General features: G+C 48.2%; 1 protein-coding gene across 1 annotated transcript in view; it reads left to right on the top strand.

Moving 5' to 3' along the window:
• Window positions 1-25,684, top strand: part of LOC144137760 (AP-5 complex subunit zeta-1-like) — a gene marked incomplete at its 3' end in the record, with an annotated part of 35,732 nt that extends 10,048 nt beyond the window's left edge. Inside the window, 8 exon segments of the mRNA XM_077669707.1 lie at window positions 1,624-1,779; window positions 5,350-5,387; window positions 8,696-8,849; window positions 13,497-13,672; window positions 15,695-15,778; window positions 16,281-16,483; window positions 22,548-22,634; window positions 25,562-25,684. Of these exon segments, the coding sequence (XP_077525833.1) occupies window positions 1,624-1,779; window positions 5,350-5,387; window positions 8,696-8,849; window positions 13,497-13,672; window positions 15,695-15,778; window positions 16,281-16,483; window positions 22,548-22,634; window positions 25,562-25,684 (1,021 nt within the window).
• Between the last annotated feature and the right edge of the window lie 285 nt (window positions 25,685-25,969).

Here is a 25,969-nt window from a genome sequence, read left to right as displayed (position 1 = left end):
ACGAGGGTATTTCCGGAGGTCTAGTGTCACTTCTTAGTAGTACTGTCTATTCTGACAGTCTCCAACAGCCTTGTATTTGTTTCTCTTCGAAATTGTTAGGTGGCGCTGCAATGTAGGCTCGGAGTGCTGAACTTGTTTCACAGCCCGATGGCGGCTTGGTGAAAGCTTGCTGGGCATGATTCTAGCGCATCGTACCTTATTCCTGCAAGCAAGGCTACCATAGTGAGTCAGAACATGATAATAAACCGCAAATGAAAGTTCTGACTGATAAGTGATCATCAGAATGTCAACAAACATCCACCAAAGAGTTTGGTTCTCAACTCCAAGCAAATTTTTTCACATTGCTTGCTTGCCTTCAATATTGTGCCAGTCATAATCATTGACAAGGTGTTTTTACATCACGTGGAGGCTAATTTGGGCCTTTAATAATGTCAAACCACCAGATTTCTTCTAGAGAACCATCCAAAATAGGAAAATTTGAAATAGTGGTTGGGCTTCACCACATGGCACGGGCACCACGCAGGCTAACGTTTTCTTTTATATCTCACAAATTGTACTGTGCAACTCAATTTTTTTTCTAGGACGGGTTTTTGAAATGTCTACCTACAAAATGTATATTCTCATTTTTTTCTACTACTAGTGGTTTATTGTACACAACTTACGTTTCCTTATTTTCTTCGACGCGTGGACAGAAATTTCGAATTCGATAATTTTTTTCGCAATCATGATTTAGGAAAACATTATTAAAACTGGTGTCGTTGGAAAGCGTGTGGAATAATCTGTATTTTATGTCACTGCAATGTGTGCCTAACCAATATGTACAACGCAAAAAAATGTTTTGTTAGACCCTTAAAAATTGGCCAATTTCCCGCGGTAACGAAAGAGTTAAAAGTGATGTAACGCTAGTGTTAAAACTGTAATTCTTAGTTACAAATCGGATGGTGCGGTTGTGGACGCGTTCTAGCAATATACATCAGTTATCAAATTGTGGGTCCTAAACGGTGCAGGCGTACTCCACAATGCATCCTACTTTGGTGAAATATAAAAGTTCGTTAACTTTTAAAGGAACATCACTGAAGCTGCGTTTTAAAAAATTCAGCATGCAGGAGGCTGAAAAGGACACGTGTTTAATGTGTTCAATGAATATTTAAAGTTGTTTTATCAGTAGAATGGGTGGGGACGTTTCACTTGTCCTTGTCATGGCCTGCCAACAAGCCCAAAAGTTGCTAAGAGACAGCAATCATTTAAAGTTAATTGACCAGATTGAGGAGAAAGTTGTTTCATCAGCAGGACAGTAGGGCTCCGGGAGATCTATTTGTCATGAATCACTCAGAAGCTTCACGCAAGGTGACCAAGACAAAAAAAAGTTACCCTCTTTTGTGGATTTCGGCTTTGGTAGCGAGAAGAGCCAAAGGGCTAGCCGAGCCAAGTAGGACAGGAAGGTTGCTAGATGCTATGGTGACACCCATGGCGGCATGCGATTGCAGCGCCACATTTCTCTCTAGTATATATACCAGTAGTATGAATCTCTATGATTTGACATTGTGTAAAAACTGAGCTCGCAGTTAGACTAAACAGCAATGCGTGGCCCTCTCCCCTGCCCTGTGCTTCCCCCGAGTGCAGCCAAGTTCCACACGGGTGACCAGTGGCTCAACGGGGCGGCCTTCTCGGTGCTGGGCGTGTGGCTGGGCCAGGCGGTGGCGCTGGGCTACTCGGACGACAGCCTGGTGTCCGCCTGCCGCAAGTACTGCCTCTGCCTGCTGGACCAGGCACGCCGCAGTGAGTGGCCCCCGCCCGCCCTCTTCCTTCCAGGCACTAGCGTGTTCCCACTCCAGCTTGGGGTTGCTGCAATTTGGGGGGGAGGGGGGCTTTTGCCTTTAGTGTATGCTCATTCAACTGCTGCAAACCTGACTTGGATCGGTCAGAAGGGGTGCAGTTGGCCCATTACCACACCCTCACTGAAAGGGCTTCACTTACCCATTTCAGACTAGAGCGATGACTGGTAGCAGGTGACTCTTTTTGGATTGCATGTGCCTCCATTTAATTGTTTATTTACGTGCCTTTTATGTCCAGCGGGCATTACAGAAGGGAGGGGGGGTTTTCATTTTGTACAGGGTGATGACAAGAAAAAATACATCAAAAGGAGGCATTCAAAGAGAAATATTGTTGTGTGCCGGCAGAATGAGAAGACTAACCATGATGGAGGAGGCAGTTATTTAATGGGCGTCAGCCATCTTGGCACAAGCACAGCTATGTCACACTGTACACGTCATCTTCTTTTGAGGTGGGCAAGCACAGCGCTATGTGCAATGGTCCACTTCCTCGTCTTGTCCGTGTTACATTGTAAATGCAAAGCCTTTAAGGGGAGACGCGGGTCTTGGAATCCCGAAATTTGGCCAAAAAATCGATTTTTAGAAATCGCCATTTTCGGAGAGTAGAGCTATTTTTCTACCGGTTAGCAAAATATCCAGACCCAGGAGTACGTATTTGAGCCATAATATCAATTTATAGCACCGACGCCCGCTAAAATCGGCGAAGATTCGACGCGAAAATAGCATTTTTTCGACGACTCGCCCCTCGGGTTCTACATGCCCCACGGCGTCCATCTTGGTCTCATTCGAAAGCGCGTCTTTTCGTTTTCAATTCCCCGCCAGAACCACTCCGTTTCGTCCATTGGTTGCGAGTAAAACCGGGGTAGAAAAGAAACGGAACGCGCCGCCCAATTGGCTACTGACTGCACGTGACCGCAGGGCGCAACCTCATTGGCTGGGCGCCGTGGGTCGTCTGCTCGGCACTCTCATCACAGTGCAACGGCTCATGTATTCATCTATGCGAGGACCGGCAAAAGCCCCGCATGGCGTAAAAATAAAGTAAATATGTCTAGCGATAACTGAAAGGAAGAACTAGCAGTATTAAAAGCGCCTGGAGTACGATTTTCTGCGTGTCTGACGACGACTTTTCGCGAGAACGGCGCCGAGACGGAGGTAGGCTTAGCGCCCCCGCGGGCTGCCGAGACGATAGCGTAGCGATATGATTACGCCTGTGGGGCCACTAAGTTGCGTCTATCTTTCGATCAGCAGCAAATAGAAAGAAAAGAAATGATAAAGTGGAGAATGCCGCACGCCGACGTCGCAAGGGAAGTGTGTTCATTCTGTTATCAACGATGCCGCGGCGGGTCGGCCCACACTCCTGCGCGCGCTTCCTTGTCGGCAGGTTACCATATAGATGAGCGATTTGGGAATTATAAATGCTCGCACTGAGCACAATGTGCGTTAGTGACGTGATATACGAGTAGATTAGACCGAAAACGTGGTTATCCCACCTAGCCAAGCACATGCACGTTACAGAACAGTGGCGGGCATTCCGTTAGCAGCCCCTTCGCTGCAACTCATTTCACGCGATGCAAATCCGATTTGATTGCTACAAATGAAGCAGTAACATAACAAAATAAACGTTTACAACTGTGGTGCACGATCGGCACCTCAGCCCTAGTCGCCAAAGAGTGACGGCGCGCTGCCAACAGCATAAAAATTGAAGCAACGTTCTGGCTTTGCTTTTGTTCAGTTTTTCTGCCAGGTGCCATCTGTAGACAGAGGATTTCATAATTTTCCCACCAACGGATTTCAGCAAACTTGGTATGCTCTTGTTGAGCAAAAAGCGAGCTACATTCTAGAACCTTTCTTTTTTTCATATGCTCAATAGATAAAACTGTCACTTGTAGTAAAACTTCAACTGCGATTTTCTCAGCTTCCCTTTTTTTCCATATGTGCCTAGCCTTACAGGGGTTTTGAGGTAGTTTTTTTCAAAGGATTTCTACAAGTGTTATACCGTTGAATTCGGGATAAAATGAACTGCATGCTGAAGCTATTTTAATTGGCTCATTTTGCCTCAAATAAATGTTATGAGTTATAATTAGAGGTCATTAAGTTTTCAGAAAACTGTACTTGGCATAATTTTATTAATTCTATCCAATCAACTATCTTTACAGGAATATAAATAGCTTCAGCATGCATGGCAGGTCTTAAGCTACACATCCATACCATTTATTTTAAGAAAAATTTAATAAAAAGTTCCTTAAAGGCCCGTAAGAAATTACTTAATTAGGCTCTAGTGTTTTCTTTATAACTCAAAAAATAATTCTACCACTTGAAAACTAATTACATATTTGAAATGAGGAAGACAAAACACATATGCACAGTGATTTTCATTATCACAGACCAATTAATAAAAAAGTTCATTTCAAGACCCACGTCTCCCCTTAAGGCAAAAGCAGACTCTCTGTGAATAAAAAAAAAGAATACAAATAGTACACAGATCAGAAAAAGAAAAAAACATTTGAAACATAAGGGGGAAGCGCCATGAGCTAGGAGTTCACACAGAACAACCCTTCTGGTGAAAAAAAAAAAGGCAAATTAAATATTCATTGACAGTGAAAAAATAACAAACTCGCAAAGCAATATACAGATGAAAGCACAACAACTATATACCATTTGCAAGTGTTGAATAGTTGAACTATTCAACACTTACAAATATGGCATTGTTGCAGAGCGAAATCCACGCACATTGGTGATAGCGGCTACTGAGACTGCCAAGCTGTCGTCTGATGTTTAGGTATGGTGTCAGGTTGCGAGTGCTGGCTAAGGATGTTTGGCCCCAGTTGCTATGTTAGGCCTGATGTCCTGTTGCCGTATACTACTCACCAACCCCCTTCCCTGTACTGCACTGGCAGTTTGTGCAGGTTATATTTCCATTTTTTTATCATCTTGGTGCTTCCCTCTTGTCACAGACATGTTGCATCCGGTAGAAATGTTAGGCTGGCACATGCCTGCATTTGCAGCCAATGGAGACATCAGGCCAGCACCTACCCACATTTACAAAATTGTAAGGACACAGCTGATGGCTTCTTCAAATGGCAGGCAGCCAAATTCCGAGGGACCATAGCACGTGATGCACTTGCTCCCTTGTTCCCGCACAGCCCGGCACTCTTGGTGTTTTCCTGGCCACTTGGTTTTGCTTTGTTCTTTTTGACCCAGCCTTGGAATAGGCATTTGCCCCTTGTACAGGTATGCACAATACACGTGCCCATGGCGTGTGGCCTAGCAATGCACTTACCCACTGCGTGTAGAAGTCCAGGACTCGGTTTCAGCTCGTTTCCCCAGCTGAGAAGTTGTGCTTATGCTCACCTTGTCTGTGTTGCAAGGGTGTTTCACATTAGTAGGAGCTGGTAATTTTCCACAAAAGTTCCCAGAGGCACACTAATGCTTTCAGTGCATTCGTTTATGTGCCCAAGGTCTCTGTCCCTCCCTAACTCTCTGTCTCTCTCCCCCACTCCTCCCCCTCCTCTCCCAGAGCCTGTGCATGCGGAGGACGCTGAGCTGCAGCAGCACGTGAGTGGCCCTTTCTCCGATGCTGCTGCTTCACTCGGGCCAGCTGACGGGGCTGGGGATTGGCTCGTTTGATTCCCATGCCGGGAGCCTTACTTGGGGACCTGGAAGTGACCTCCTCTGCGCCTTTGTGTGCCCATCTGTCTCTGATGTGCATTCCACTCTGGCAGGGAGGGTGTGCTCACGACGTGAACTGCCCATCATTTCCACTCATCCTGGGAGGAGGAGCAGGGTGAAATGGCCATGCAGACAAAATACAAGCTTGTTTTATTCGATAGATTTCGTGTTTTATAGTGCCCCCAGTGTTTTTCCGGCAGCAAATGATGCCATATGCCTAGAGCCCCTTACTTTTTGCGGTGGAACATTTCAAATTCTGCGATTCTAGATAGGGGAATCTGCAAAATTCCGCGACAACATTGAAACAGCATAAGGTATATGTAACAGTTCATTTATTAGACACTCCAGACTCCTAACGTGCTAGATTTTATTTACAACTGAAGGAAGCTGTTGTGGCTGAGCATCTGGTGATGCTTTGTGCTTTCTTCACCAAGAGAATGGCGCTTGTGAGGCACGATGTCACCATAGCGACTGAATGACTGACAAGGGCAATGGAAGAAAGTGTTGGAGTCAGGTGTTCCATCCCAGCCCAGAAAGCCAGGACATCAAAATATTCACCTGGCTTTCCTTGTTTAGAAAGAAATTGTGCCAAATCCCTGTCACTAGACTTGAGGTCTTGGGCAGACTTCAGGTACACTTGCCATTCAGCAGCTACGGCTATAAATCCAGGACTGGCCCCAAACTCTGATCTCTTCTCTAAAAGACACCCAACTTGCTGGGGATCCAAGCACCTCACACTCCTGAAGAACTTCCAAGTGTCAAAGTTCGCCAAGTATACTAGTGCCTTGCTAGCTGCTTTACTCATTGCACCCTTCATTTGTTTGCAATCTGACCGGCCTTGTCGTATGCAATATTCTCTTTCTGTGGCTATGGCTAAGCCCCTTGATTCGGGTGGAGGCTGCGCCACCTAGCCACTTTTATTATTTGATAAGGTAGGACTACGCAGGTGAAAATTTAAATTTTCAACAGTAAAAATTTTGCAGACAATAGAAACCATTTTGCTATTACTTTTCCGCCATATTTCACCGAATATATCGTTTTGGGGACGCAGCGCCACACTATTAACGGTTATTTTGGAATTCCGCGAAAACACTTTAATTCCGCGATTTTTCGCGGAATTGCGGAATCGCGGAAAGCTAGGGGCTCTACATATGCCCTGAGAAATTCATTCATTTAAGTTAAAATTTTGATTCTACTGCCGAAGCATGTGTTTTCGTGACGTCTGCCATGAAGTCATAAGTGCGCGTGTTGAAACGAACTTTGACTGTGTCATTCGGCTCTGCAGCCTTGCTTGCCATCAGCCTTCCCGGCGCTGCTGTATTTGCACCTGGCTTGTTTTTGTTACGGCAGAAAGTAATTGTTTCGTGAAACATGGGGTATCCTGGACAAACAGGGTCATGTAAGACAACGTCGCTTACACGAATCGGCCAGTGTCGTGCAAGACAACTTCAAAGCAGCGGAGTGATGTTCAGCTAAAACATAGTGCGCCCAGTACCAACAGCAGTGCGCATCAGTACTTATGTGCTTACGTGTATTTTTGTAACTTTCATTGTTTACCCCAATATTCTTACTGGTGTAAAATGAATACGCATTCCATTTAAGTGCACACAGCTCATTCAGCAAGCTTATGAGCCGTGCCTAATTTGTGTTTACTTTTGCAGGTCCCAGCTAGTCGGACAGGTGGGAACATATGACATCATACATTCTGTTATGGGAAATGAGCTAGTGGGTTGCATGGCCATTCCCTTTTTTAAATGCAGAGCATTTCTTAGCCTCGCCTCTTCCTGCGTCGGACGGCGTCAACAGCTCCGCGTCCGCAGCAGGTGCGCCTCTCCTCCTTCCCTCCTCTCTCTCAACAGCAGCTGGTGCGCGCATGCGTCGTAGACAGCCCGTTCGCTCCGTCGCGGTCTCGGCGTAACAGGTGCGTGATAGCAGCGCGGTGGGGCGTGGAAGGGCGCGTGCTGCTTGTGCATGCGCGCTCTCCCCCCCGTACTGCTCTCCCTCTACTGCACCGGCTGCAAATATAAAGCGGCTAGCGGTCGCTCGTGCTTCAGTCACTGCGTTGCTTCTTCCTTCCTTGGTTGACGCTCGCTCCACCCTAACGCGACTTTACGCGGCTTTAACGACCCGCAATGCTCTGCATTTACTCGTGTTCCCCTCGCGGGAAGGCGCGGGAATTTTTTCCTAATTATGTAGCTTACTTGAGCGAAGTGTGCGTTAAAAGTGGTGCCAGTGTTATTCTAACGAGGCAATCTTTGGAATGAACCAAGCTTGTGTTTTGTCCGTATGGTCCCTTTATAAAGCAGCCACATTGCACAGAAGGATGCTAACATCCACAGCGGGGGCCCAGTGGCTGAGGCGTTGTGCTGCTCGAGGACATTGTGGGTTCGATCCTGGCCACGGTGGCCGCTTTTCTGATGGAGGCGGAAACTGAAGCGCCTGTGTGTGAAGATTTTGGTGCACGTTGAAGATCCCCGGGTGTGGTTGAAATTAATCTGGAGCCCTTCACTACAATGTGGGTATCATCGGCGCAATACTAAGGGCTGTGCTCTTTTTTTCTTTTTGAAAACTCGCTGGTTCTTCCTCTCAGGCGGCATCTGCTCATGGCTCGAGCTGTGTGTGCTGCTATTGCTGCCTGTGACACATGCCATGGCTGAAGCTCACAGGAAAGCTGTTGTGTACATGTGCACATGCATCCGAGCATGGCACGCATCCAAGCGATGTGCGCCAAAAAAAGGCTGCCCACACGAGGGGATGGATGGAGGAAGGGCTGAAATGGTTGATCAGATAAACAGTTTCAGTCAACCGAAATGCAGCCGGCCACTCAGTCAACAGTTCCAGCCAACTAGTCTTGCAGTAACCACTCCTGCTAATGCGCTGGCTGTCTGTAGCAAGTTCCCCTCACTGACTGTGCCTAAACATTTGTCCCTCTGCTCCTCCTCCTCTTCCTCGGTCATGCAGTGGCAGCACCTCTTGTCTGTGCCGCCTCTGCTCCACAGTGCTACCCACCATAGTGGGGGCCACCACGCTTGCAACTGCTGGGGGTGTGGGAGTGTCGGGCTGACCTGCCCGTAGCATGGCTGGGCCTCTCGGCCCATTCAGTCCTCTCCTGGTGTGGGGGGAGACCTCTGTGGCCCCTGTGTGCCCTTGGAATGTAGTAGACGCGCCTGTGGTGCGCCCCCCCATGCGTGCAGTGCGTGGTGGAGTGTGTGCGTGCCCTGGACCTGGTGTGCCGCCTGGACGCCAGCCAGGTGCCCGAGGTGATGCTGGTGCTGCAGCGCATGGCCACCGGCCACCTTGGCAGGGTGGCCCTGGGTGCCGCCCTGCTCCAGTTCTTCCTCCACCACGGTAAAGGGTGTGTGTGTGGGGGGGGGGGGGGGGGGGGGGGGGGGGGGGGGAGGGAGGGCAAGGGGAAGAGGACGGCCTCCCCCTCTCTCTTTCCTCCTTTGCATGGGAGTTTGCACTGCTCTGGAGGGAATCGTGACCAGGCAGACAGAATCAGGGTGCACATCCCTATTAAGGCGAAAACTTTGCGTGTCTCATCAAACATGAAAACGAGATCATAGTCGTCATTGGCATGAGCAAGGATGACACCCAAATGGCCACTGCTAGGATAACTGGGGTTCATGTGGGATTTCAACTCGGGTCACCAAAGCAGCAGCCAGGTGCGCTAATTACACGGCCAACCTGGCACTGTGTCAGAGTGGAATGGAAAATTAGCCTGATGCGTGGGCTGTGACAGGTGTATGGGCACGTGTGGAGGGCTGTGGGAAGGCCAACCTGCCGGCCAGAATAATCCATGCCCAAGGAAGAGGGACCGAAAGCAAAGAAATAGACGCAAACGCGATTCAGCAGGAACAAAGCTTTTCACAATTGCTAGACTTTCACCTTCAAACAGCAGGCTTAAGTGCCTTGGGAGTTTTTTCTTTGCACCCGTGTAAACGTTGTTGGGTATAACTGTAAGTGCAGCTCTCTGCGTGACATTCCTGCTGCACTGTGGAGCGAGAACCTCTGTGGCCAGGCATTTCTTTGCGGGAGCAGTGTTTGCAGTCTGAGTATTTACAATGGCCCCCCGAGTATCTTCACAGCCAGTGTAGGCAGAAGTTGTAGCCACATTTGTATGCGATGGAGGGAATTGCTGCGTGTAGGCCGCGTATTCCTTGCACCAGGAAACATCGGCATGGGTTCTGCCCTGGGCTAACCACTGTGGGCAGCTAAGGCAGGCAGTTTGGGCTTATTACTTGAATACATTTTACTAACGAAGACAAGACCAGGACCAGGAAAGACGCATATTCCCGTGTGCATCTAGTGGGCATCCTGTGGCATCTTTCTTAGTCCTTGTTTTTTTTTTTTTTTTTTTGCTAGCACAGTGTTTGCTGCATGCAGTTAGGGCAGCCAATCAGGAGCACCAATCGAGGCACCCATGGCACAGTATGGAAATAAAACAGCTGCAACCAGGGGTGAAAAGATGGAAGGAAAAGTCCGCAGGCAACCACAATGCTGCAGTGGGATTCCCTCATCACGTGGAGGCCGAGGGAGCAAAGTGACAGCAGGGCAAGAAGTCTGCTCTGTAGAGGACAGCAGAAGTGTGAGGGAAGGCAGTGGCATGCAGGGCGGAAGCTCATGCTCATCCCACCTTTTTTCAGCTGCCTTGCACGCCTAGCTTGTGCACTGAGCGCTACCACAAGTGCACTGTCGCCAGTAAATCTATCCCCCAATGGTGTGCGCATTCCAGTCAGTACAGCTCCATCTTTTTTCCTGTGCTCCATTTTGCCTGTCCCGTGCATGCATTGCTTCTGGGTTTTTTATTATCCTCTTGCCTGGCCTACAACCGAGACAACACACTTACCGTAAAATGCCGATCAAATGCCCCCACCTGTGCAAGCGCACTCCTCTTATAGTACAAGTATTTAGAGTTTTCGCGTACTACTGAACATGCCCCCCCTCTTCCTCCAACCACTTTGATGGTTCAAAACAGGAAAACTGAAACTCCCCAGGAATGCTCCTGACTTCCTCTTTAGTCTAATCCAAAATCCAATCCAAGAACACACGGCATGCCATAAATTCCGCACACGCTCGCCGTTTTGTATGCAGATAAAAAGAAATTTGAAGTCGTAGAGTGGCATTGCCACTCTGGAAAAAAACATTTATTTATTTATTTATTTATAAAATACTGCAGGCCATAAAAATAGCCTAAGCAGGAGTGGGAGGTGGTACAACGATAATGATATGACCAATTACACAGTCATACAGGTGTAGAGAAAAAAAAAAAAAGGAAAAAAGGAAAAAAAACAGACAGGTTTACAAAATATTCACAAGTAACATAAATCACACTTAAAGTAATTTAGTAATTTTCCAGAGATTTTAGTACATTTCCAGACTCAAAAACATGGTGCGGCAGTTCGTTCCAGTCTGTTATTGTGCGAGGAAAAAAAAAGTACTTGAAGTTGCTAGTGCGTGCAAAGATAGGTGTGAATTTGTAAGGATGGTGTCCTCTAGGAGGACATGAAGATAACGGAGTGAGGACGTGCGAAAGATCCATGATGCTGTTTTTCCTGGTTAGTTGAAAAAGAAATTTAAGTCTCGCTAGTTTCCTTCAGGATTCTAAAGTTGTAATTTTGTTATTAATTATTAGTTCTGTCGGGGAGTCGGACTGGTGTGAAGCGATTGTAAATAAATTGAACAGCTAATCTTTGGACTCTATCAAGGTTGTTAATATCTTTTTTAGTGTGCGGATCCCAGACTTCAGACACGTACTCTAAACAAGGCCGGACTATTGTGTTAAATGCGAGGAGTTTAGTTTTAGGGGGAGAGCTTTTGAGGGTGTGCCTTAGTCACCCTAATTTTCTACGGGAAGATGAACAGATCATTTCAATGTGGCAGGACCAAGTTAAATTGTTGGTGATTGTGACGCCAAGATATTTATAACTTTGTGTAAGTAAAATGGGAGTTCCTTTTATACTGTACGAGTAAATTAGTGGTCGTTTTTTGTTAGTAATGCGCATAGATACAGTTTTCTCAGGGTTTATGTGCATGTCCCAGCACTCACACCAGGCATTAACTGCATCAATACTTTGGTTGAATAACACTTGGTCATCTGTGGATTTGACTGAACGAAACAGAAGGCAATCACCGGCAAACAGCTGCATTTCAACAACATGTTTGGCACAGGATATAATATCATTGATGTAGACTGAAAACAGCAGGTCCCAGGACGCTACCCTGGGGAACTCCGGAGTTAACAGGATGAGGATTGGAGTAGGTACCGTTTATATCAACGAACTGTGTGCGAGAAGATAGATACGATGTTACCCATTTAACAATGGTCGAGGGAAACCAAGCAAGTTAAGTTTGTGAATTAAATTGGACTGGGGTATTTTATCAAATACCTTGCTGAAGTCAAGGAAGATAATGTCAGTTTGACTGAATTTATCTAGGACTGAGGATAGAGAATGTATACAGGAAACTAATTGGGTTGTAGTGGATAGACCTTTATAAAAACCGTGCTGGAATGGTGATAGTACGTTGCGCTCGTCTAGAAAAGTAATCATATAGTTAGAAATTATGTGCTCTAGAAGTTTACAAGTGCTAGTTAGGGATATTGGTCTGTAGTTAGACAAAAAAGTGTTATTTTCTTTAAGTACAGGAATTACTCGAGCAATGCGCCAGTTGGAGGGAACAATGCCTTCGCGCTATATCTCGCCACTTGAGTTAAGATCAAAGAGGGTACCTATGTGAGAGGGACAAAAAATAGTATGAGTTTGCTGAAGCAAAACTTTGGCAATGCCAAGTTTTGGTGAAAGTTGAGCAATGGAGTGCCGGAGTTCAGTGAAGAGGTGGATTACACTTTTTTGAGTTTCGTGAAGGAGAAAGAAGCACAGGGCCTGCTGTGAGTCGCAGGCTTTTATCTGAAGAAGCTGTTAAAATAGCACACAACGTGCAACTCGGAAATTTTTGTGCGTCGAGCCAGTACATCGAGCCCTAAAAACAGCAGTTTTTAAACAGCAGCAATGCATTGTGGTGCCACCACAATGCATTGTGTCACTAACAAAAGCCAGAAGACACCGGAAGAATTCTCGGAGGCAGAAAAGGCCTTTTGCTTTGCCATGAACACCCTCCGAACACACCACACGTACACTTTGTTCAAATCTCAAAAATGGACTGGACGATAGTTGCAATGGGTTCTCTGACTAACAGGACCAACAAAGTGGTTGGCAAGAACCCCACGCTAATTGCTAACACTGATTGGGCCAAGAAGGGCTTTGAAGTCTTCTTTATCGTTACTAAAAATGTTTCCTCTAATGCACTGCAATATTTAAAAAATTTTTTTTTGAGGGGGGGTTGGAGAGATGGGGTAGTAGGGGGGTTAATTTTTTCGTGCCACTATTTTGAATTACTATGGGGCAGTTCCAAACAAGTACCCCTCCCTGAAATTCCCCGAATTATCCCCACGTCGAGAGGGGGCGCTTGCTCGGTATTTTATGGTATATAGCAGCAGCACAGTTGTGGAAAATGGAAGGCAGTTAGAAAGTGCACAGTGCAGAATATTCTTTTCTTCTTGCATTTTGTTGCACGGAAGAAATTAAAGGGGGCCCATTTTTCCCCTCCAGCTGCTGCACATGTTCGTGACAGTTACTCTTGTGAGTGTCTCGGATGTGGCCCGGCTGACCAGTCAGGCTGCATTTAGACGGATGAATCAGTTCTGCCGAGCTTCTCTGCGCACCCTGTGCGTCAGTGCGTTGCCATCCTGCCCTGGCTGTTTTCCTCTTCCCTAGTGAATGCTCCATTGCGCAAAAAGGCGGCGACAGCAGAAGAGAACACAGTACGCAAACCGAAGCTTCAACTGCGCTCAAAGTTGCACTTTGTGTGCCATGTTCTCTTCTGTTGACACTGCCTTTTTGCGCAAGTGAACGTTCACCGGGGACTCCCAACTCGCCCAAACCTGCAGTCCTCCTAATGAAGCCGTATTCCCTCCTCACTCCCCCCCCCTTTCAGGGTCGGTGGTGCTGCACAAGACGGGCGACTCCCTGGGCCAGTTCTTCCGGGGGCCCGTGTCCCGCGCGTGGATGAGCGGCCCCAGCGCGCTGCACGTGGTCCACTTCACCGTGCGCAACCTGGCGGCCCTGTGCGAGGCCGGAGCCACCGAGAAGTACTTCCCCGCCCTGCTCAAGGTACTCAAGGCTTCAAACTGGGCTCCCAATGCTAAAGTTGCCAAAGTTGTTCCTGGCCAAGCATGTTTCCCTAGACGTACTTCACTTGTGTGTCTACTGAGGCCTCTGTTCCTCTGAAATCAGGCACAAAGAAACCTGTTTTTGATCTGGTTGCTCCTGGTCTTTTTTTTTTTTTTAACACGAAAGTGTTTTGTTACCGGATACACCAAGATTTTGCTGACGTCGTGTGTGTCACAGAAGTGATGCCATTACAGCAAAAGAAGCGGCCTGTAAAGGGTGCACCCCTGCACACAGGGTCTTCTTGCAGGGAAGCAACCTTCAGTACTAAAGAGTAGTTTATACTTGGGCTTCGCAAGTTTCGGGTTTTCGGGTTTTATATTTCAACACAAAAGTGTTTTATGCCGGTATTCACCAAGATTTCACTGACGTCCTTGTCGGGTTTCATATTTTAACACGAAAGCGTTTTATGCCGGGATAAATCAAGATTTCACTGACGTCATATTCATCGCGGAAATGACGCCAGTACACCTTTGCCGAAGTGACCTGCCAGCAGGACGTCGCTCACCAAGCACACCCACAAGACAGCCGCCGACCTGCAAATCATGCTCAGCTGCAGATTTCACTGCACATTTCACTTTCATGCTTTGCCGATTCCTGTGACAGAGGAATCAACCACAGTTTTTCGTGGTGGTGGTGGTGTGCTCAGATGAAAAGGGGAGGGGTCTGCTTGAGCTGTGGATGGGCACTGTGGGATCGGCTTTCGTCTGCACAAAATATTTACCATACTCGGGTGCAATGTGAGAACAACTGGAGAAGTTGGCCCTGCGTTTCATCAATGCAGCTGTCTGTTTCTCGGTCCAGCACGATCATAGGTACATTACTGTGAGTGCTCTAAATGTGACACAAGTTGTTTCCCTCATTTCTTGGATCTGCTTAAAATCTGCCTATAAACTACTGCAGTGACAACAAGCGAAGTTGGTGAGACCAAGCAGACGATGTCAGCCATTAAGCATAGTATCCTTTGAAAGTGCATGCGTGCTATGGCATCACAAGACCGTTGCTTGGGCCAAGTGATACCCTTCATGACCTACTGCCGTTCTTCACTTGCACCTGAGTAGAGAGGTGCGTCACCCAGGGCTGGTGGGGAGTGCCCGTTTTGTGAAGAAAATTTCTCATGATGAACTCTTGCGGTGAGCAGTGGCCCTTGAAGCCAATGCGTGCTGGCCGGTTTTACAAGTTTTGTCTGCTGCAATCTACCCCAATTGATTGCCATCAATAGTATTTTTTTCTCAGTTTTGTGGGATGAATCTTTATACAGCACATGAAATAACTCTGGGATGGTAAAAAAAAAGGTAGGGGGCACTGGCTACAACGGGAGTTCACTGGGGAGCTCGTGCACTGCGTAGAATTTTTCATTTCAGAAAATGCCCGCACTTTTCATTGGTTCGCTTGCTGCCTGACTCAGCTGTGTCTTGTAGTACTTTGTAACCTCACTGCTGACAGCGTGTCTCTCTCCTTAAGGTCACAAATGAGTGAAAATGTAAATGGGTAAATGTAAATGCAAAGTGAGTTGTAAATGGGCACTGTATAATTGGCAGTGCTTTGAGCCAGCAAACGCTTTTGTTTGTTTTGTTTTTCTCTGCACGCAATAGTGACTAGCTGACTGGGAAATAGGTGGCATATATGCAACTCTTCAAACGCGAAATGGAGCACAACTTTTCTCGGTTCGACGTTTTCGTGCTTAGCTTTTTATGAGTAAGATGCCTGTGATGCAAGAGGCCAAATGCTTTGCACGCAAACGGGAGTGGTATATTCAGCTTTCAGTCAGAATAAGTGAATGTGACCGTGCTTGGCTTATCATGTGACTGCTTGGAGCATTTGCTCGAACCTTTCATGTGGCATTCAGTTCCTCCTGCGTCGTCATGCAACCAGTGTGCCGTGCTGGCATTCCCTTGATGTGGGAGCTGTCCCTTCAAAGCTGGCTGCACTGGTGGTGTTTCTTCTTGCTTCCCGTCCCTGCAGATCTTTGCCTGGAACCCACAGCAGTTCAAGAGCCAGTTCAAAGCCATCGTGCCAGCCTTCATGTCTGCCAAGACGGCAGTTGAGGTGGGCATCTACTTAATTAAGGCGTGCTTCTTTTTATTCTTGAATGCTTAGCTTATTGCAGCTGTACCCTTGCTGAGCATGAGTTAACCGACTAATTAGGTGCCTTGATATCTCAAAAGGGGTGGATTACACCAAGGTGCCCACAGTCTACGGATGATTTCCGTGTTGTCTGCTGTCTCAGACTATCGAACTTAACTCAAAGCTGGTGGCTGGCCTTAGGGGTCAGTTGCATGTAGGGCACAGGATACCTCGAATATGTTTTTTTCTTCTTGTGCAAGGGAGTTTATCAGCCCAGCACAGCCGGAAAGCACTCGCACCACACCGCTGTAAAGTGTGCACTGCCACGATGGTGAAACACTGTGCACATGAATATGGCATGCACCTCTTTAGTATTTCCCCTCTGTCTCTCCGTGCAAACGCTCTCCCCAAAGTGGGTCCCCTGTGTTAACGCAAAAAGGGGGGGGGGGGGGAGTGGTTCACGTGGCTGCCTGCCCCCTTGCAGGTGTTCCACAGCCTGGTGGACCTGCCCGCGCTGGCCGCTGCCCTGGTGCTCGAGTGGGAGGCCTCTGTGGGCGTGCCGGAGGGGGCGCGCCTCAGGAGGCGCTCGTCGTCTTCAGCCGCCCTGGCGGCCGCAGAGCTGCAGCAGGGCCCCATGCTCAAGTTTGTGCTGCGGGACGTCAGCGGCATCGGGGACACCTTCCAAGGGTAGGCTGCACAGTTTCACGCTCGTATATCCGCTTTGCATTGGTAAAGGAGTGTTTTAAAAAAAATAATCTACCTGGACAAACAGCAGCTTTGTTCGCACTTAAGCTTAATGCTAAGGTCGCATTTGATGGTCTGTTTGGTTTAACACCAAGAACAAGGACGCCACTTACGTGCTTACTCAGAAAATAAGTAACGATTTTCGCCTGTGGGAAAATGATGGCCAATATGGACTGCATGCCCAACTTGGAACTGTGGCGCCACCTGCCATATGCCAGACAAAACGTGCGATGGCGGTTCATGGTAAGAAGTAGCCAAATGAGGCGACAGAAGACAAGGAAACCCCTTTTGTCGATAGTTGATGTGGATCACAAAGAGTTCATACAAATCATAATAAAATGCTCCCACGGTCCATCTTTACCAGTACCCATGCCTGCCAGCTTTTCCAAATTTTCCTTAAAATGTGTGAATTTCAACCCGTCTTACAATTTTATGAACCTCGCCTGAAATGTCATGATTTACAAGAAATGTCATGATTTTTGAAAAAAAAAAAAAAAAGGGAACATCTTTTAAAACGACACTGTGGTGCCTCGTGCCACCACGAGAGTGCAATGCGTACTCTTGTTGTCACCATCTACAGAAGTTGCAACTTCTGCTGTCTTCTCGTGGCGGGCTATGCATCCATATCATGAACTCGCCACCTCGGCAAGCCTGTTTATAGCACGTTGCACCGTTAGCACTTCTGTGTTCGCGTCACTCTTTGTCGTGTCCGATGCAGTTCGACCTGTGGTACAGCCGTAGTAGTTGCTTCACAATGCAATGGCAGGCTCGAAGCTGCGACAGCACTACCAAGTGTTTTTGAAATTGTACGCATCAGAATTTACATGCTTCATGCCGTCGAAGAAAGGAGAGAAGTTTGGCATTTGCACGACGTGTGCCTGTGATGCGAACCTTTCGCATGGTGGCAAGTCTGCCATCAAGGTCCACATTGCTTCGGAGAAGCACCAGGAATACACGCGAGCCGCAGACAACCAGCCAAGCCTGACAGGTTTTCTGCGCAGTGATAGCGGCTTCAGTGTGATTCGTGCAGAATGCCTCTGTGTGCTGTTTTTAAATGAACACAACATCCCATCCCACTGAGCATCAACGATCACAGTCAGTGGAGTTGCTGCTCATTACTCTTAAAGAGCGACAGTTTTCACTTATGGTTGGGAAAACGGTAGAGTGCTTGATACACGGTACGTAAATCCTTCTAAACTAGAAAAAATTGAAGTGTGCTGCCTCCGTGGTATGTGGGGTTTATGAATTTTGAACTCGCTAGGTTGGCAGGTATGCCAATACCAATAGACGTTTTTTTTCATATGTGCTTTAGGGTCGTCTGTCGTCTGCTGTACCAGGTTACCCAGCTTTGTGAAATCACACTCGCGACTCTTCCTTCGTAGTCTGTCCTTGTTCTGCTGTTATTAATGTGTACGTCTGTGTGTGTGTGTGCCTCTTGCATGCTCCTATGGGATCGTTCTCTGCAGACGAGAAGGCAGCTTGTTTGTCTGCAGCGGATGGTCCCGTCATGGAGGGCCACGAACACGCACATTGGATTGGAAAAGGCTTTATTGACGAATATCCTGCAGTAGGCGGAAGCCGATTCACGGCTCCGCCTCAACGCGACCTAAGGTCGCATCTCCTTTCGCAGCCCTACTGAGCGCTAGCTCCTTTTTGGAGCCCGTGCCTTTTAAGCGCAGTGAAGATCTGCTGGATGGCCCAAACACACACACATACATGCACACACAGAATAATAAAAGTAAAGCTAGAACAAACCAGCAAGCATAAATAATCGTAAGCCTGATTTCGTAAGCTAGGTTTTCTGGCACAGCAGACGAGAGACAATCTGAAAGCAGATGAATAGATATCCATCGTTTATGGTTATTGGCAACGATGCACTGTGGAAGTACCGTATTTACTCGCATAATCCTCGCACTTTTTTTTTTGGAAAAGTCAATGCAAAGTTAGGGGTGCGAGAATTATGCGGGGGAAAAAAAAATTCGGTGCACAGTGTTGCCAATTTGCCTTATGCCAATCCCACTAAATGTAGCGGTCGTTTTTTGTATAGGTAAGCTCAGCGTTGCCAACAGCAGCTATTTCTGTTTATTTTATTATTTACAACGTAAACAGTCTCCCGTCGATCAGCGATCATGAAATTGCCGCCTTTACTTTCTGGCGTGCGCCCTATCTCGTCGTCGTATGTGCGTGCCCTACTCCAGTAACGCACGTTGAAGTCGGTGACGTTGAAGTGCCTGCCTGCGGCACGGTTGCCGTGTTCGATCGCGTACTCTTTCGCTTTCAATGTGAAAGCGGCAGTGTAGCTGGCGTTCCTGTAGCTGGCGTTCCTCCCCATGGTGAAGCGGCACCAAGCACAAAACAATTAGATCAAAAAGTTCTCAAAACGGCAGCGAGCTATCCACCACTGATGCGAGTGACTCACTGACTGCTGCCGCTTAACGGTGGGACCACGACGGCGACACGACGACACTACAGCGGGCTGCGCGAACACCGTCTAGTTGCGCGCACGCGAAACATGCGCAAAACCGGCTCAAGGACAGTGTGAGTAGCGTGTTAGGGCGCCTTGTTAGGGAGTAGCCATGCAGGTTGTTAGGGCGCCTGGATGGCCTTGGATACACAGCGCTCTCCGCCAAACGGAGAGGCGGCGGGGGAGGGCGCGCGTTGGAGAGCGCGTGCACCATGCGGGTTTCGCTAGCAGGCAACTTTCGCCACTGCAAAGTTGGGGGTGCGAGGATTATGCGAGGAACCAAAAAATTCAAGTTTTGGTGGCTCACGTTAGGGGTGCGAGGATTACGCGAGTAAATACCGTATTTACTCGCCTAATCCTCGCACTCGCGTAATCCTCGCACCCCTAACGTGAGCCACCAAAACTTGAATTTTTTGGTTCCTCGCATAATCCTCGCACCCCCAACTTTGCAGCGGCGAAAGTTGCCTGCTAGCGAAACCCGCATGGTGCACGCGCTCTCCAACGCGCGCCCTCCCCCGCCGCCTCTCCGTTTGGCGGAGAGCGCTGTGTATCCAAGGCCATCCAGGCGCCCTAACAACCTGCATGGCTACTCCCTAAAACAGGTGCCCTAACACGCTACTCACACTGTCCTTGAGCCGTTTTCGCGCATGTTTCGCGTGCGTGCAGCCCGCTGTCGTGTTGTCGTGTCGCTGTCGTGGTACCGCCGTTGAGCGGCAGCAGTCAGTGAGTCACTCGCGTCAGTGGTGGATAGCTCGCTGCCGTTTTGAGAACTTTTTGATCTAATTGTTTTGTGCTTGGTGCCGCTTTCAAATTGAAAGCGAAAGAGTACGCGATCGAACACGGCAACCGTGCCGCAGGCAGGCACTTCGGCGTCACCGACTTCAACGTGCGTTACTGGAGTAGGGCACGCACATACGACGACGAGATAGGGCGCGCGCCAGAAAGCAAAGGCGGCAATTTCATGATCGCTGATCGACGGGAGACTGTTTACGTTGTAAATAATAAAATAAAAAGAAATAGCTGCAGTTGGCAACACTGAGCTTACCTATACAAAAAACGACCGCTACATTTAGCGGGATTGGCATAAGGCAAATTGGCGACACTGTGCAGTGGATTTTTTTTTCCCCCGCATAATTCTCGCACCCCTAACTTTGCATTGACTTTTCCGAAAAAAAAGTGCGAGGATTATGCGAGTAAATACGGTACGGTATTTTATCATGATAGCTGTCAGGTGTGATCAAACTGTTTATCACCGTGAACTAGTGACAAAGGGAGGTTTTTATCTTCCGCTGCATTTGGCTCCACCATTGTGCAATTTGTTCAGCATACAGAAAATGACGCTGCGGTTTCAAGTTGGGCATGAATGTCCAAATTGGCCGCCATTTACCCATAGGCGAGCATTGTTTTTATTTATTATGTGAATGAGCGGGTAAGTGCCACCCTTGTTCTTGGTGTTAAACAAAATAGACTACAAAATGTGACCTTTGTGTAAAGTGTGGACACAAACGGAGCCCTGGTTTGCCCAGGGAGCGTCCTTTAAAGACACTCAATTGTCGATGCAACACCTTTTGCACCAGAAGGAAATCTGGCAGTAGTGTCTAGGCATGTGGGGCTTCAGCGAGCACGGTATGGTGTACCGGGTAGGAACACTTCACTTGTCCTAGCCATGGCTTGCCAACAAGCTCAAAAAGATGCCTGTGGCTGTAAAAAATGATATAATCATTAAAAGGAGAATCAAGTTTGTTTCATTGGGGTAATAGAAAAAATGAAGCTCCCAGAGATTTATTTGTCAGGAATTATTTGGAAGCATTGTGCAAGACGAACAAGAGAGAACGCTACCCTTTCTGGTTGAATTTGGTTCCAGCCAGGAATGTTGCTGGCTGCAGTGGTGGCACCCATGATGACGTGCGGTTGCAACAACGGGTGTTTCTCTAGTATGTATTAGCGTGAAACTGTTTGCTGGGCTGCTCCGCGTTTGTGGAGTAGCGGTTGGGCCGAGTCGACTTCCCTGTTTAGCCAGATCGTATGCTCTGTGCTTTGTAGTGAAGTTTGGAAAGGGGTGCCTTGGAGGAACCCCTTTGATTACCCACGTGCAGGAATGCGCTGGCCTGTCCCATGAGTGAGCGGTTATCAGTGGAGTGGTGAACCTACCTCTGAGCCTCTCCCTCTTGTCCCGCTCTCTTTACCATGCTCACTGCAATGGGCACTTAGCGTGCAGAGGGCTCAGTGTGCAGTGTACGGAGCATGTGGCGAGAAACGCAGGGGAAGCCCACAAGAAACTCAAGGGCAACATACGAGGGAGGGTGTTCAGGGCATGGCCTACGAGACTGACTTGTTTTGCATCTGTGTGTCGCAAGATGAGTGACCGCCTTGGGGAACCAGTGGGTAACTCGGGGGCCTTTTTGGCACGACATAGTGGGGAGCAGCTGGTGGTGTGATTGCACCGTGGCACTTGGCAGAGTCATAGGCAGCATGCGCTGTGGTCGACTGGGTGCACGTGTCACTGCCAAGCTCATGCATAAGCAGCCCAGCTTCCTTTTCCTCCTCTCCCACTTCCTCTGCTGCTGCTGTGGTCTTGTCCATTGGGTCGGGTGCCCACAGACAGTCCTCCCCACTCCTGATGCTGCTTCGAGGGAGAGGAGGGCCCCCACTTCCGGTTTCTTGAAAAACCTTAGATGACGCCTGTCAGTGAGAATTTCGTATCATGCTGTGTGCTTAGAGCTGGCGTTCCAACATTGTTCTGGCCGCCTATGCCGAAGGAGCATGTGAACGTGTTCTTTCTTCTTTCTTCCTATCTTTAAACCTCCTTTCATATATGTCGCATGGCAAAAACACAACGTAAAAAAAAAAAAAAACGTGCCAGCAGGATGGCTTGAAGCGTCCACTCTGTGTCAATGACGCCCAGGCGCGAAAGAAGTGTCACACAGAACAGAAAGGCATTCACTAGGCAGCGAGACATGGGGCTTGCCATGATTGTACCATGGGTATGCCAGCTTGAAAACTTGAGTCAATGCAACAAAGTGTGTCTCATATTTCTAATAATGTATTCGAAAGCCGCAGTTCGCAGAGTAAAATTTTACTGCACAGAAATGTGCCATGAAGACCCGGTAGCTTCAATACATGATAAATGTGGGCTCCAGAAAGGCACTACAAGTCTGACTTAACTGTATTTGCAACAAGGGCACAATTTGCATCACTGTGCAAGAGACGGGAAAAGGATGTGCCATGTGTATCCACAATCATTGCATTCACAACTTTCCTGAAATGGGATGAGCTGTCTTCTATCTCCATCCATGCCTTTTTCTGTTTGTCAGACAGCTGTGCTCGTAAACAAAGCAGAGGAACTGTAAGCCTATGCCACCAAAGACACCACCGCTTTCGAGCACCATTTTTATGGCATTCAACGGGGATGTGGGATTATAAACAGCGTTCAGCTGTTTGTCAGCTTGCGTATCAAGGTCTTTTTTTCTCTGCCTTTTTTTGCTGTTTTCTCTGCAAAAGCAGTGAGTGGCCCAATTGACTGAGACTGTGCCCCTCATGCAGGCTGTCCAAGTTCCACAGCCTGATAGCTGACCTGTCCACAGACCAGCGAGTGGTGCGATGTTCGGAGCATGCCCCGGACCTGCTCGAGTGAGTCTGGTGGGCCTGGCAAGTGTGGGGCAGCTAGACATTCTTCCGTGCGGGTGGCTCTGTTGGTAGTGTTGACAGCATCGATTTGAACGGTGTCCACTCTGCGCTTCTCATTTTCCTTCATTTTTTCGATTTTTCAGGCAAAGAATTTGATGCATTATGGAATCTAAAAATAAAATGGGAAGAAACATTCAGGGTTGATTCATCTTCGAGCGAGATTCATGAGAATGTAGAATAGGGTGACAGGTTATCTGTGCTCATGCGATGTGTACACAGGATTGGGCTCTCGCTCAGGTAATTGGGGTGTCATCTCCTCCTTGCATGCAAGTTAATAGTTGAATTGTGGGTGGGATTAGACCTAACTCCTTGACCAGGTCAGTTGTGGGTCATCTCCTGAGTTGTGAAGTCGTGATAATGGCCTGTCCCTTCCAATCCTTGCAGACTCTGGAAGGAGAGCTGCTTTGTGTGAATCTGTTGCAAGGACAGCGGCTATTTTTGGCTAATGAGCCCCCGCTTTCATCCATGAATTGTGCACACAAATGGTGTTAGTGTTACATTCAGCTGCCACGCACCAAGGCTGGTGAACACTTTTTTTGCAAAAGGGTTACGCACTCCGGCTTTTTGTACACAGCACCAGCAATGCGTGGGGAAGCCAACCAAAAGGCGCACAGGGGCAGTGAAGACAACACTAAACTGAGTTAAATAGAATTTGCTACGTAAGCATAGAAAGATGCATAATGAAGATACATACTAATCAGATACACAATGAGGAGATCTCAATTTCAGAAGTAGCAGGTGCAGCATAAATGCAAAGAATACGCTCACCATACTGATACACTGTAGGGGCTATTACTTTAACATAGCAGTGTACAGAATATACCAGTAGCTTTTCGAAATGACCCGCCGCGGTGGCTCAGTGGCTAAAGGGGTATTCACACGACGGAGCGTTTCAGCGGAGAAATCCGAGGGAGGTCGTGACGTCACCGCAGGCGGACCTCCGCTCGGCTAGCTCCTTCGCTCACACGGAGGATTCGACTTTCGGACGGACATCACTGTTTGCAGCCGCCTATCTCGAAAGCATAGCTGCCGTAGCACCGCCGATTCCGCGACGGCGGCAATTTCTGTTAAGCGCATACGTACTGATCTTGTCAACCGACCAAAAATTGGTCGTCGACGCGATGCAGCTGCTGCCGCGCGGAGAGAACGGCGCGCGACGTAGTAGCAGCCGGCCGGCCCACCTACAGGCCCGCATACTGATGTTAGGCTTAACACTGCGGCGAATATTCGATCGCCGCTCTGGCAAGCGGCTCAGGTGACGATTTTTAAAGCAACTTTCCATCACATCATTACCCCATTTCTCGTATACGCAGCTTTGTTTGCGCCTTGGGGAGCAGTAACAAGCTGTCGCTCGAGCTACCGGCGCCGGCCTGCGCCACTTCGCAGCCGCGGCCGCCGCTCGCCAAGCGCCCGTGCTGGTGTTATACGCGGCTCCCTCAGTGCGCCTGTCATGTGCGCCACGCATTTTCGCGTCCAATGTATTAAGAAGCGATAAAAATAAAGTGCCTGCAACCGCTCTAGAACTTCAGTCGCGGCCAGCTGCCCGACGAGCAGACGAAATCCCGCCGCGTCCGCCGCGGAGCGTCGGAGGGTTTGTAGCTCGCGAGCAGAAGCTCCGATCTCCCATCGGAGGCGGTGCGCCGGAGAGAAACCGTGACGTAGGGGTCACGCGGCGCGCACTCCTAGGAGCGAAACGGCGGATTTCTCTCTCGTGTGAATACCCCTTAAGGCGTTGCGCTGCTGAGCACGAGGTCGCGGGTTCGATTCCCGGCCGCGGCGGCCGCTTTTCTGATGGAGGCGAAAAGCGAAAACGCCCGTGTGTACGAGATTTCGGCGCACGATAAAGATCCCCAGGTGGTCAAAATTAATCCGGAGCCCTCCACTACGGCGCGCCTCATCGCCTGCGTTGCGTCGGCGCGTTAAACCGCACAATCAATCAATCAGCTTTTCGAAATGGGGTGGTAGATGGAACAATAAATCAAGAAGTTAATGCTAGAGTACTTACAAATAAAAAGCATGATGATGGCAAAGATAGTAGGTCATTCACACAGTGATTAATTGAATAATGCATTTTGTAATATGCGAACGAAATTTGTGCTTTTAATCCTGCAAGGCATTACAATACATTAAAATACCACACTTTTATGCCAGAAAAAAAAGTATTAAACACACTGTAATTAGTTGTCGCCCGAGGTAATATCAGGTTATTGTGCGTTGAAAACCAAGTGCAATTATAATTGGTGATGATAGCCATTAGTGACACCATTAATGTGCTCATAATTATGAGTAAGTCTACATAATTATTGATAGTTTAAGGCTTTACAACTGCTGAAGGGGAGGATATTGATTCTCAATAAATATGTGCATTACAATATACAGTCATGATGTATGCATATGCATGTGTCATATGGTGGAGCCAACTTTTACTCCTTCATGATAAGTAATTTGCAGATATTTGAGAAAATTTAACACTTTGAATGGTAAAACTTCAGCTGTGACCTGAATTGAGTTGTGAACACTGCTGCCTCGGAAGGGGTGTTTTTTTCTCCCCGAAGGTGAGGCAGAGAAATGGCTGATCTTGGCCACACACAGTCCTGTAAGACCAGAAAGTCCTTGCAGAGGGATTGTGGAAGGGTCGGCATTACACGTTGCATACTGCCAGAAATTTCATTCAAAATCTAGGGGTACTAAGTTCAGCTGGCACTTTAAAAGTCCCCAGGAAGTCGAAGATAATCCAGAGCCCTCCACTTCAGTGCACTTGGTAGCCCAGGCGTAGCTTGAGCTTGAGCACATTAAGCCCCATAATTGAATAGGGTCAGTGTGTGGAAGTGAGTGCTGCCAGGAGCTCCCCGTGGCCCTCTTGCCTGCAGGTGCTTCCTGAAGACCTTTGTGCAGTACGGCGACTGCGAGCTTGCAGCCCGACTGCTCCCCGCCGTCATGGAGAGGCTCTCGGTCTGCTTCGGGGCACGGGGCTACTGCGACCGGCTGCGCAAGTGAGCACCCTTCAAGACCTCGATGCTCAGAGCTGCTAGTCACAGGGCCCTGATGGTCTGGTTTTTCTTCTTTTTTTTTTAATGTTTTTCCACACTGTTATGTTTGTGTAAGTTGAATAAGGTTCTTGAAGGTGGCACACTAACGGGAACTGCGTAGCCCTGCTTGGAGTGCTCAACTGGAGCTTCAAGCAGCTTCAGTCTCAGTTGCAACTTGGCCCCCAAATGAATAGCAGAGAAGGTGAGGGCTGCCGTGCAATGTGACACTGGGATTTTCATCACAGCACA

Source organism: Haemaphysalis longicornis, unplaced genomic scaffold (assembly GCF_048455015.1).
Source record: "Haemaphysalis longicornis isolate Haplotype H1 unplaced genomic scaffold, Haemaphysalis longicornis Haplotype H1 scaffold_5, whole genome shotgun sequence".
Taxonomy (NCBI): Eukaryota; Metazoa; Arthropoda; class Arachnida; order Ixodida; family Ixodidae; genus Haemaphysalis; species Haemaphysalis longicornis.
The sequence above is the reverse complement of the archived record's forward strand: the minus strand, read 5'-3'. Positions and strand labels throughout refer to the sequence as shown.